This window comes from Ixodes scapularis, unplaced genomic scaffold (assembly GCF_016920785.2).
Source record: "Ixodes scapularis isolate PalLabHiFi unplaced genomic scaffold, ASM1692078v2 PGA_scaffold9__187_contigs__length_104089568, whole genome shotgun sequence".
Taxonomy (NCBI): Eukaryota; Metazoa; Arthropoda; class Arachnida; order Ixodida; family Ixodidae; genus Ixodes; species Ixodes scapularis.
This window is the reverse complement of record NW_024609884.1, coordinates 67419601-67431652: the sequence shown is the minus strand read 5'-3', so window position 1 is coordinate 67431652 and position 12052 is coordinate 67419601. Positions and strand designations below refer to the sequence as shown.

The 12052-nt window shown below is 47.5% G+C and overlaps 1 protein-coding gene across 1 annotated transcript in view; it reads right to left on the bottom strand.

Moving 5' to 3' along the window:
• The window catches only part of LOC115320180 (Kv channel-interacting protein 4), an 846444-nt gene that overhangs the window by 487311 nt on the left and 347081 nt on the right, over positions 1-12052 (bottom strand). The window contains exon 2 of the mRNA XM_042287346.1: positions 5596-5676. Within this exon, the coding sequence (XP_042143280.1) occupies positions 5596-5676 (81 nt within the window). The remainder of the gene's footprint in view (positions 1-5595; positions 5677-12052) is intronic.

The window sequence follows — 12052 nt, the reverse complement described above, 5'->3', positions numbered from 1 at the left end:
AGGTTTGTTTGCGAAGAACCGAAGGTGATGCTGGTTATACTCCGCGACAACTTTTCTTGGCAATGCAGTGGAAGGTACAGGCCCGCGTCCCCTCTCCCATTTTGAGTGTGCGCGAGCTCTCCTCCTCTCCCCGGAAATAGGGGAGGAGGAAAGTCTGCGTACACTCAAAATGGGAGAGGGAACGCGGGCCTGTACCTTCCACTGCATTGCCAAGAAAAGTTGTCGCGGAGTACAGTGTCCGACGGTTCCCTCCCGAATACTTTTTTCCTCCTTTCGTGTGCGGCGAGACTCCTCACTCTTTAACGGCGTCGACGGGTTGGCGCGGTTGGCGCAGTTAACGTCGTCTGCTTTACGTCTGCTAGTCAAAGCGATGGCTGCTTTACCTTTCCTGCGTCTGTCAGAGATTCACCGCTTTTTCACCGGCGACAACGCGGCCTTCGAAAAAGGCGGAAGGACATACCTTGAAGGATACGTCCTTACTTTTGAAGTGAAGGATTTCAGTCTAATTACGATTGTCCAGGCGTCGTTTAAGAATTGTAGCTACGAGGTAAAGATGACGCTCTCCGATAAATGTGACATTTTAGAGAGTCACTGTGAGTGCCCTCGCGGGGCTGCAAAGTGCACCCACATGGTGGCTACCGCACTTTACGCGGCTCTAAATGGACTGTCCAAGATGGACCTTCCACAGCAGTGGCTGCAACGCCCCAAGAGCAGCATGCCGCGGCAGGTCGCTCGCTCACGTAAGAAGTAAACACCATGTTCATCGCTATGTACGGTTAGTTGCACGCGTTTCGTGAATAGTACCTCGCGTTTAATGAGTTATTCAAATATAATCAGCTAAAGACAGACGACAGCAGATGCAGTGACTGTAAATAAACAAATGCGGCCGTGCGATCGGTACTGTGAGCACATCATAGCCCAAAAGTGCTCGACCGCTGCTTGTTGTCACAACTTTCTCGCTCGACTAAAAGGCTGTTGTCAGTTAGAGTATTATGGTATGTATGTGTGGCGTAAACCCAAGTGGCAAAAGTTTGAAAACCTGTGCTAATCTGTGGAAGGTAATCCGAGCAAGATCGATCGAGCTACCCGAGCGGCGTCGGACGTGTCGCGGAAGTTATGTCGTAGACTCGTTGACACCAAGAAGTAATTATTGTTATAATGCAATAAAATGCAAAGGTGCAAGCGAGCTGGACAAGAATGACGAAAATAATCCCTGGAGAAGGGGAACAAGACGGACAAAGGAAACAAACACAAACCTTTATCGAAGGCCGCGTTCTCGCCGGTGAAAAAGCGGTGAATCTCCGACAGACGCAGAAAAGGTAGACAAAAACAACGTACCGCTCGAGTTATTTCGTCTGCCCACTCTGAAAGGCGAAGTCGAGCTCGCTCGTAAAGACCTGAATTTCCGAAAGTCACAGGAAAGGTAAGACAGACGAATACGACGTTGCGAGCAGACGACGTTGCAAAGGAGCAGACGACGCTCAGATAGGGGGTCGCGATCAGCCAATCATGGGCTCGGCGTTCTGACGTCACCGCTACCCCCTGCGCAAGAAGCAGACGAACTTGCCCTCCGCATAGCAGATCAATTTAGTGTTGATACGAACCAAAATGGTTTCGCCAAATATTTAGTATGCGAAGGTAACGGTATCCCTCGTTTCCGTGCTTTGGTCGATGCGAACACTGGCAACGAGATAAAATATTTTTAAAGCAACGTTTTTTGTTGTTGTTGTTGTTTCCTTTTTTTTTTCTTTTTTTTTTGGGGGGGGGGGGGGGGGGGGGGTTGGTTTTAGAATATGAAATTTTCTTCAGCATCCAAATGTTTTCTCGATAGACTTTTTCCCCTGCACCGCAACTTCCGCGTCTTACGCACAAGCCTTCTGGGGCATGAAGGTATTAAGTTGAAAAATGTTTAAAAATGTAGTAAATCCTTTTGTATTGTATTGTACTGTATTGTATTGTACTGTATTGCTATTTTAGGCCAGTCTCCTTGCACCCTAGCCCTTTGTCTTAAAATCATCTGGTGGGTTAGTGGGCTATCCACCTCCTTTTTTATCATCTGCACCCGCTCTCTGGGCGTGGGTACGGGCGGGAGTGTGACCACGGTGGCGAAAATTGACGGATGACGTACTAGCATTTTCCAGGACTGCGCGTGCTTGTTGACCCTGTTTCGTGTGCCGCGGTTGTGCATTTCTGCAGTAAACGGACTTTCGTCCGTGACAGCGCATTCCAAGTATACCCCAGCTATCATGGTCCAAAAAGGTTCCACTCATATTTTCGTCAAGGAGCGATTCCTTCGTCCAAGCTCAGGGAAAAAAAAACCTGCGAAGTTTCCATACGTTTATAGTGTACGATTCGGCAAAGGACATCTCGCGGGCCACAGCGTGTTGAATCTCGACGGCTCCCTTCATTCACGCCGTCGTGTTTGTGTAGCGCGGCGCCCGCCACCCGCTGGCACACGTAACTCGCATTACATCTTTTTGAAATCCGCCGTTTTCGTCGCAAGTACACTGCGTGCTGCTATACTTGGCAACGACCCTACCGCTCTTCGACGGTCAATCTCTCCCATATGACGTCTACAATCTCCCACTATCCCCGTCTGCTTTAGAATCCGCTCAGTTGTATGACAGTTCAGTAGTATTTGATCCAACCTCTAAGCCACTGCTCCAGCGTCGTAAAAAAGACGTGGTCTGCAGGCATAACGAGAGAATTGTCTGCGCCTCGAGCATCTTCGAAGCATGTCCATTCGTACAGTCTCCGGCAATATGAAAGACCCACTGGGAGCGCGTGGCCGAGGCGGTGGCTGGCGGGGGCGCTGCGAGCGCTCCGGGCAATTCCATTCTGCTTCGAGGAAAGGACGCTCACTCGGGCTCAGCTAAAGCGAAACGCGCTTATCAGATTGCGCTGAGCCCCGAGGGAGCGACCTCCCCTCGAAGCAGAATGGAATTGCCCGGAGCGCTCGCAGCGCCCCCGCCAGCCACCGCCTCGGCCACGCGCTCCCAGTGGGTCTTTCATATTGCCGGAGACTGTACATGCTTCAAACATGTCTGCGGATAGTTTTTGTATTACCAAAGTGCCTGTCATACAAGGAAGACCTCAGGCAGTGTCTGAAGACTGTCTTTTGTACTGACATGATGTACGAGTCATGGGACCGCGGCTTCACGCCTCACAGATCAGTTTCTCCATTCGAACTTGTATGCGGAATAGAGTGTGGAATTGACTTCGACGAGATTCGAAAACAATCTCTCGTGTCCATTTATCTTACAAGTGAATTTGCTATCACCCGCGCGAGTTCGTGTTTTCAAAGGGTTTCATTCGCGATTTAAATAGATTTATCAGATTCTAAGACGGTATAAATAAAATGTCGGAGGTTCGAGGCGCCTTAAATAAATTTGTGAAGTTCGAGATGTTCAACCTCCTTTGTTCATTAATACAATATTGACACTTCTAGTTATTAGGCGCTAAAACAGAAAAGCATCTGTGTCACGATTGAAACGATTGCAGTGTCTAAGCTACTGACAAAAAAAAAAGTTTTTTTTAATGAAAGTTTGCGTAAAAAGTAGGGCTGAGCACTCGCTCGAATAACCTACCGCCTAATCGATTAATGCTTTATTCGCGTTTGATTTTTTTTTTTTATCGGGGTTAAATTTTGACAAAGGAAAAAAGTAAAATATGCAACTTCTTCACGACGCACACGTGGACGAGTACACCTTTATGAAGACAAGCTTTAGGTGAAATTTTGGCCTAAAGGAGCGAGATTTGTAACTCCATACAAGTGGAGAAGGTTGTACGTGTCCCAGCGACTTCAACATCGTGCGAGTGTCCGTTTAGAGCAACAGTGGCTGTCGTGAACAATGAAGGCAGTTCGCTATTGCTGGAGAATGTCCACGAAACCCTTTGCTTCGGCGGCTGGAAAATAGTTTGAGGGTGTGGATGTCTTGACTTTACTTAACTACACATCAAGGATGATTTAAAATCGTAAATTGTACATTGCGCCGTTCACCACATATTCAGTAAATCAAAACGTGTTATTTTTAATTTTTTCGCTATTATGCACGGGAATGAACGGAACCGATCAATAGATTACTTAATCGCTTAAAGGATAGCGATTAATCGGTTAAAGCTTTAACCGACGCCCAGCCCTAATAAAAAGGGAAGCAATGACAAATGTTTACCAATCTAACATCTTGATCCGTAGGATTCAATTGAAATTTAAATTCTGTGCTGATAATCTTTCCGAATACATTTTCTCAAATATGCTCACATCTAGAATATGTTAAATTAATTTCTAGAAAGATATAATACCCCAATTTTCTCAAATTTGATTTTGTTTGTCAGTGATTAGGTTGAAGAGAAGACGATGGTATGGAGCCTAGGCCTACTATTCCTATCCTAGGAGCTGATTAAGCATTCCCTATTAGATTATGGCTATGTTCCTTCTAGTACCTATCTAGGAATCCCCTAAAGAAAATTGGAAAATTGGCCGCGGAGGGTCTAGCACTTTTCTACCACCATCTTTCGGAATTTTTGGCTGGTTGGTCTTACATTTTTCCTAGGAGCCTCCTATAGAAAATTTGCCGCTGAGATTATATTACACTTGTAGCGGCATCCTGCACTTATGCTACATTCAACTTGCCTTCATCTGGAAACAGAGCTGTTAATGGCCTCTGGTCATCCTAAGCTCCTTTTCCATAGGGTGTCCCTAAAAGGCTGTTACATTGTCAGTATACCTCAGATGTCTGTGACCATTTTTTATAAGGAACTCCTAAAAAGTGTTAGAAAGGTACTAGTGGCAATTGCAGTCCTAGTTAGGTGCCATGAACCTTCTACGCACACGCTGCCATAGATCGTCGTCAGGTGTCAGTACATTTTTTTGTAAGGGCCACACTTTAGCATTATTTACTTATTCCGCCAGATTGCCTGCTGTCGGCGTCGGGCACTACAATGAGCGGCACAACGATACAGAGGACATTAAGAGACGCCCTAGTTTCAACAAGTTCTTGTTCAATCATGGATAATAAAGTGGAAGGAAAACGTTAGCGACGTTTTTAGTGGCGCTCCGGGGCTAACGTTCCGCCCACCTTTAATCTGACACCGAAGCGCAGTATCTCTAATGTCAGAGTCAGTCAACCGTTGTGCCAGAGTCCCACGATCGTACTCATTCCGTGTGTAGGCTTACATTCTAAGAAATGCCTGCGCGTCTACTTACCCGCAAAACACTCGCAGAGCCAATCTCTGCGATCTACGAAATCAGCTCAGCGAATGATGAGGGGGAACATCCGTTTAGACCTCAAAATTAACTCTGCGTTGTGGCATTGCAAACATGACGCTTTGCATTGCGTAATGCCCCCGCGCATACTTAATTTTTAGGTCCAAACGAATGTTCCGCCTCATCATTCGCTGAGCTGAATTCGTAGATCGCAGAAATTGGCTCTTTGAGTGTTCTGCGGGTAAGTAGACGCGCAGGCATTTCTTAGAGTGTACGGACGGAGAGCACAGTGGCGTTAGTCACGAAGGTTCATTAATTGAGTATACGCGTAACATTCACTCTATTTGTTAGTCACGAGGTCAACGGGGGACAAAGTAAGCGGTACTTACTCTTGTTTGCCCAGTACTTGAAATACTTGACCTCTGTCTCCTCGTCGACATCTTCGTTATCCGATCCTTTGTTCCCGGCGCCTGTAGGAAGAAAAAGAACAGGTAAAGACGGTTGAGCAAAAAGTAGGCTTTAACGAGTACACCGCTAAGTTTGCAGACATGTGTATATTTTATGGAGGGGCGTTGTTTCTTTGTGGGTGAATTGGAGACGGGGGGGGGTGGGGGGCTTTTGCCAGGTTTCAGGTAATCTATAACACGAAACGTGCTGGGCTCTATTGTATGCGAAGAGCGTTACGCGCCAGTGTGACGCAGGCAAAAGAAACCTAACGCACACACAGAGCCGACACAAAGACGCCTATAGAAGATATAGTTAATCACACTCAATAATACGTAATTAAAACTAGGAATAACTAAGCGGCTCACTATAGTAATCAAACCACGGGCTGTGCGATCCGCAGCCCGACACCTTTGCTCGGCGTCACGAGGACGAGGCGAAAGGGACGGCAAAGCCCGCGATATCCTCGGCAACCGTCGGCGCGCGCATGCAGCTGACTCCGAAGCGGCCAAGTGTAGCTCCCCACGGGATATCACGACATTACGGGGTAGATTGTAGCGCACCAATGGATAGAAAAGTGGGCATATGATGTCACGAATTCGCGAGCCAGCTTAGAGGGCTCGATAAACCTCCCCCCCTCACGATTACTTCAGTTACCGCAAGGGGCCTCTCGCCATTCAGGAGTACTGAGATCTCAAGGCGCTACACGCACCCTAGGAAGAAGCGAAATCTATATAAACGTTCAAACAAAATCTTCGCAGTTCTTGGAAACTCGGGGAGCACACGACTGTGTCGTGTGTGCAACGCATTCGAAACCATCCAAAGCTCCTTCTACTCGCTACCAAGAATAACAATCAATAGCGCACGTATAGTGCACGCACGACACATCCCGTGCTTCCAAGTTTATCAAAATTAAAAATTTATAAATATTCAAAGTTACAAAAGCAAATTAAAAGAGAAAAAAACAAACGAACACCGCAACGCCCGAGGGGGAGCCCGAGCTCACGACCTTTGGTTACAAAAGTAAAGTTCAAATGGTCGCGCTCCATTATAGCTGTTGAATTATTTGCCCATTTCCTTATTTGCTTCACACTTCCGGATCGACTGGGTCATCTGCTTAGTCGATCTAGGTGAACGATGTGCGCACATTTCTATGAATTTTAAGTTAGCTAATGCTTCCGTAAAAAAAAAAAAAAAAGTAAATAAAAAAAATTATATTTTTCTGCTCCCACGCTTTCTCTACCCACATCCATTCCTGGGAATACCATTACAACCTTCGTCCCTTTGATGTTGATTTTTTTTTTTCTTAACAGGTTACCATATAATTTTTTATACGCATATATTTTTCCTCGCGCATTACGCGTTACAAAAAATTGTCCACGCCCCCACCCTACATTCATTTCAATGTTAATTTGAGTAACCATCTTAAATGGTTTGTTACTCCCTTTTCCTAATGCAGATGGCGTTCTGAAAATTTGTAACCCTGAAAAAAAGAAGACCCTTTTTTATTTTTTCAAATTTCCTCGGAAATAAGTAGTATCTGTCGTAACCGGAGAAGTATACTCCAATGACATGTTTAATAAAGAGAACATATGACACGGTCTTACTCGTTATCTTATTGGAAATCTCCCCCCAAAATGCTGGTACGGCTAAAACGGCATGTCTCGATAGAAAAGTGGGATTGCCATCCGGAGGTTGACCGGAAGAGACACATTTTTGGTGCTTTTTCGGATGAGATCTGACTAAACAGCATTCTTGCGTTATCACCGAAACGAATTCAAGGAACCCAAGGCTGCTGACTTTACAGCATTAAGACTAGACTCCATAGAGAAACAAAATGACGAATATCGCCCGGAGGAGTTCGCTCTGTGCGTGCCGTCAGCGCGGCGGAATAACCATGGGGGAAAAGCTTGCGAGATCAGCTTTTGAACCGGCCGCCCAATCTAGGAGAGAAAGGAAGGGCGAGGCTGGCAGGAGCAAAGCGCCAAAGCGGCCGTTTTGAGAAAGCGCCCTGCCTTGATCGCAAACATACTGCGTTGAAATAGTTCCCCGGCCCCACGAATCAGAAGGCGTGAACCTGGAAACCACCTTGTTTACATGACCACACGCTCGCCCCGTCCCTCACGACGCCGCACCAAGAAAGATTTCGTTTCTCTCAATATCAATTTTTTTTTTTTTTTTTTTTTTTTTTACGTGCTAAATCAACGAAAGGTATCTAGCACGCCCCAGTGGTGCACTATGCAATGATCTCTATCTCTTGGGGATCTTTTGACATGCAACCGAAATCTGGGTTCCACGGCGCCTTCGGCGCAATAAGTTCTCCGTCAGATGGAGGGCGCCTCGGTCGGGAATGGAAACCGTCACCTGGGGATCCGTATGCCGCCGCTTTGCCTCGGAGCCACAGAGGCGGTTATTTGTTTCTCTCAAATACATGGCTTGCACTTACGTCACATCTGCTGTTGTTGTGATGCTCTTGGCGCTGAACGCGGACGTTTTGCATTTTAAACCACCCGTTTCGTTTTTCTCAGTAATAACAAGCGACAATGACCACCGGCATGGTGCGAATATGTCACATGCAAGCCATGTTTAAGGGATCGTGCAACGTTATCGGGTAGGAATGTTTCTGGGGACCAAATATACTTCAAAACGCCACTGACCAAGAATCTTCCCTGTCGCCGTGTAATCTCAAGGATAAAAGCGGTAGTTTTCTTTCAGTATTTACTTCGCAAAGCTTGATGACGAAGTTGTGGAGACCGCATTGTTGGCGTCAACAATGCAATACCCAGGAAGTTCCTCATCCAGATTTACGATACCCGCGGTGACGATATTTAAATGTGGCTCATATGGACATCAGCACTGCGTGATCATTCGATTTGGGCTCGACATGCATTTGGGTATGTGGCTCGCGCCCAATTGCTGCATGACGGCAATAGCGAAACCTTAACAATGTGTGGAAATCAGCGCGTGCCCTGTTCTTAGCTAACCCCAGCGCGTGGCTATGACAAATGTTGGAGGTATGTAATCAGCTCCGGATCATGTGGTCGCTTGTTTTGGTTGTAAGAGCAGAAGCCTCAGCGCCCGGATACTTCCGTAAGCGACGGAGCAAGCGAGAATCGAGATGGTCCTCGTTCGACGTAGTGGCGCGTCACGCGTGACTAGCCAATGGCGTGCCGCTGCGGCGATCGCTTCCGATTTCTTCGCTTTTTTTTCGCGTTTACGCATCATTTTGGGTCAAATGGTTGCGATATTTTGACTCAGCAGGCACAAACGCGTCAAAATCAACCATTAACTCGTTTTTGTTTTAACTCTTCAGCTTCCCTTTAAGTACATCCTTCCATGTCGGTCTCAAGCGGTAATGTGAACTTTACAGAATCAAATTTATAGGGTGCCCCAAGCAAACCACCCTCTGTAGAACGAGCCGGAAAAATCAGCATCTGCACATAGAAAGCTCGAACTTTTCCCGAATGTGCACTGAGCGGGTCAATTTTACCGTGTGAAATTTCAAGGCGCAGTTCTCTGCGTCTTGAAATCCAACGGAATGCACTTTTTGTCGTAGGAGGGATGTCGGTCGTGTTGCGACGGTTCGGCGTAATCCACGTTCAGTCATGTCGCGACTGTTAGTCTCATCGGCACCTGTGGCACTGGAGTGGAAGGGGGGAAGGCGAGGCGAGGAGAGGAGTGACTCGCCTCATCTCCAGTGTTGGCTCTGCTAAACTCGAAAGATCTTTGCGGGAGGTGCTTGTCCTGCTGTTTTTACCCGCAACGGGCATAGAAAATATTTGGGGTGAGAGAGGAGTTCCTGCTTCCCCTGGTCTCCAACTGCTTGGGTTACGCTTCTGCTCACCTTTCGTAAGGACTATCACGCACATCACCTCCGTTACTCTGATTGTGTCGAGAGGGACGTGGCGTTTGCTTTGTGTCACATTACGGTGAAATGAAGAATTGTCGGCGTGTGTAAACTGCAGGGCGCGCTTCTCTAGCTATCATCATCATCGTTTGGGATGTCACAGGCAGGGCAGACTGGGACAGGCCGCGCAGATCTTGGATCTCTCGTCTCGTCAGCATGCCCATGCGCGATTTGGGTAACGCGCGGCAAAGCGTTTCACGCGTTGTGTTTATTTGGTGATGTGATATTTGTTGTAGGATATTTCACCAAACTTTGTAACCGCATGTGGTGCGCGCAGTCGTGCCAACAAATACTTTTGGCGCTGAGGTGTCGAAGCGTTTGGATGAAGGTGTGCCGTTCTCCAGCTCAGTACAAAAAGCTGGATGATGAAAATAGATTTGGCCAGCGCTGTACCCCACTGCAACACGTACCACGGCCAATAGGGTGTATTTATTTTATTGTGATTCGGATAAAATAAAACTAAGAAAGGAATGTCTCATTAAATTGAATATTTGAAAGAAAGCAAACTTGGGGGGGGCGGGGGGGGGGGGGGGAGGGAGATCCTCTCGCGTGTGCAATAAACGCTGCAGTGAAAGCGACTCCACGTATCCTGTCGGTTCAAACCTGTTTTGTGAGTGCTGGTCTCTTATTAGTTCCCAGTTGATTCCTTTTTTTAAAATTTTGTAAACCAATAAATAAAACATTTCCTCAAAATAACTGGCAAGAAGCAGCGGTGGCTGACTTCCGGAGTAGTTTTGCTGTGAGTTACTACCGTTTGTATGTTTAATATTTGCGGACTCAAATGCGCATAATGCGTGATGCGCGTCTCAAGGAGCGATTTTAAATTTGTAAACAATTCTTAGTAAACAAAATAGGATAGAGCAAATTAATCGCCTGAAATTGACGGGCCATGGCCGATATTTTAAGAATTTATGAACATTTTGCTTTTCTTTCGAGCAGAATTCGCTTTGTGACAAACTTCGTTGCCAATATTCCATTCGGGAGCAGCTACGCGTCAGTTGCTGACAAGCATTTGGTCGGCAGCAACTGTCGAGTCACACCTGGATAGAAGCGTCGGTATCGGCAAGCTCAATGTAGCTAAAATAAGTGTGCGGCGCTTTGCAACACAACTGCGCGCGCCTGCAGAGCTAAGAAGTCAGCACGTCATTTACTCTGGTGAATGCTAAACCTTATTCTACAGCAGCCTCCCCAGATCCGAAAAGACGAGAATCAGACATGCTGTGAATAGCCCTGACGCACGCCGCGCAAGCTGTTATGTGAAGCTTCAGACTTTCAAGGTTTTGAACATTATAACGTGTTTATAATGTAAAAGTAATTTCGAGGGCGCTGTTATTCATAACAAAGACCACTCACGAAAACGTCATACGTGTTTCTTTAATAAGTACACCGTTTTTAATCGGCATAGATGCGGACTAACATAGCCACTCCGTACATTGACATAGCGCGTCGTCTGCTCGCCCCTACCAGCTCCGTCACAGGAGGGCGCCCGCAAAGTGGCACCGCCAAACATCTCGTCGCCAAACGTGTATCCTTCGTCGTACACAAAGGTATGCACCCTGGGGAATGCGTTCCAAAATTGTGGGCACGGACGTTTCGAAGAGGGGCCCTTGAAAATCCCCGCATTCCCATGTGAGCAGGAGAATCGCGTCATTGTCGACGCACGCCGCCTCAAATGACATTCCCCTATGCAGCGTTCTGCATACATATATCTCGTCGTATTGAACACCAAATTCGGAACTGCATTTAAAATCCGCATTCAATATAAAGCATGAGCCCCGACAAACAGAAACTCCAAAACGTGCAGGAGCGAGCATGCTACTACAGAGAGCGGCGATTGAAGAGACGGAAAGTACAAGCTCGGCAATCGAGCGAGCGTCTTATAATATTCAGCATGATGACGAGAGGAACAGAGAGAGAGAGAGAGAGATCGGTTGGGTTGACGGAGAACGGTTCACTAGTCGCCGGCTCGGGTTTCGTGAGCGGTGCAAATGCATCACGACCGGAAGACAGGACGTACATATATGCTGGCGTCGTGCATAATTAAGCGGGCAGCTTCAATTAGCGCTAGGGGAGCTGGGGGCAGGGATGTCGACGATCGGGCGGAGCTGGCCAGCGCTTTGGCAGTGCTGGCGTGCGCACGTGAACAGGTCGCGTGCACCGCGATGGCGCAGTCAGCGCGTGGGGTAGACGCGGCGCGACAGCCCGACCGGGAAGATGGTTCGCTGACCGCCCGACGGGTCACGTCGCTCGTTAGGAGAGCGTGTGCGGGTGGGAACGATCTTTGCACTAACCCGCCACTGGGAAAGGGCACCAGCCGGCGTTCCGAACGCGTCTGGCCGCTGTCATGGTCGGGAGGCGTGCGGCTGACTACGGCTTGAATTCAAGGGTTCCTGAAACGGTTTTCGAAAATTCTGAGCTGCGTTCTTATTTGGGATCCTGGTCCTTTATTAATGCGTTAGCATTAGTAGCCACATGACAGGGGAAAGCTGAAGGTG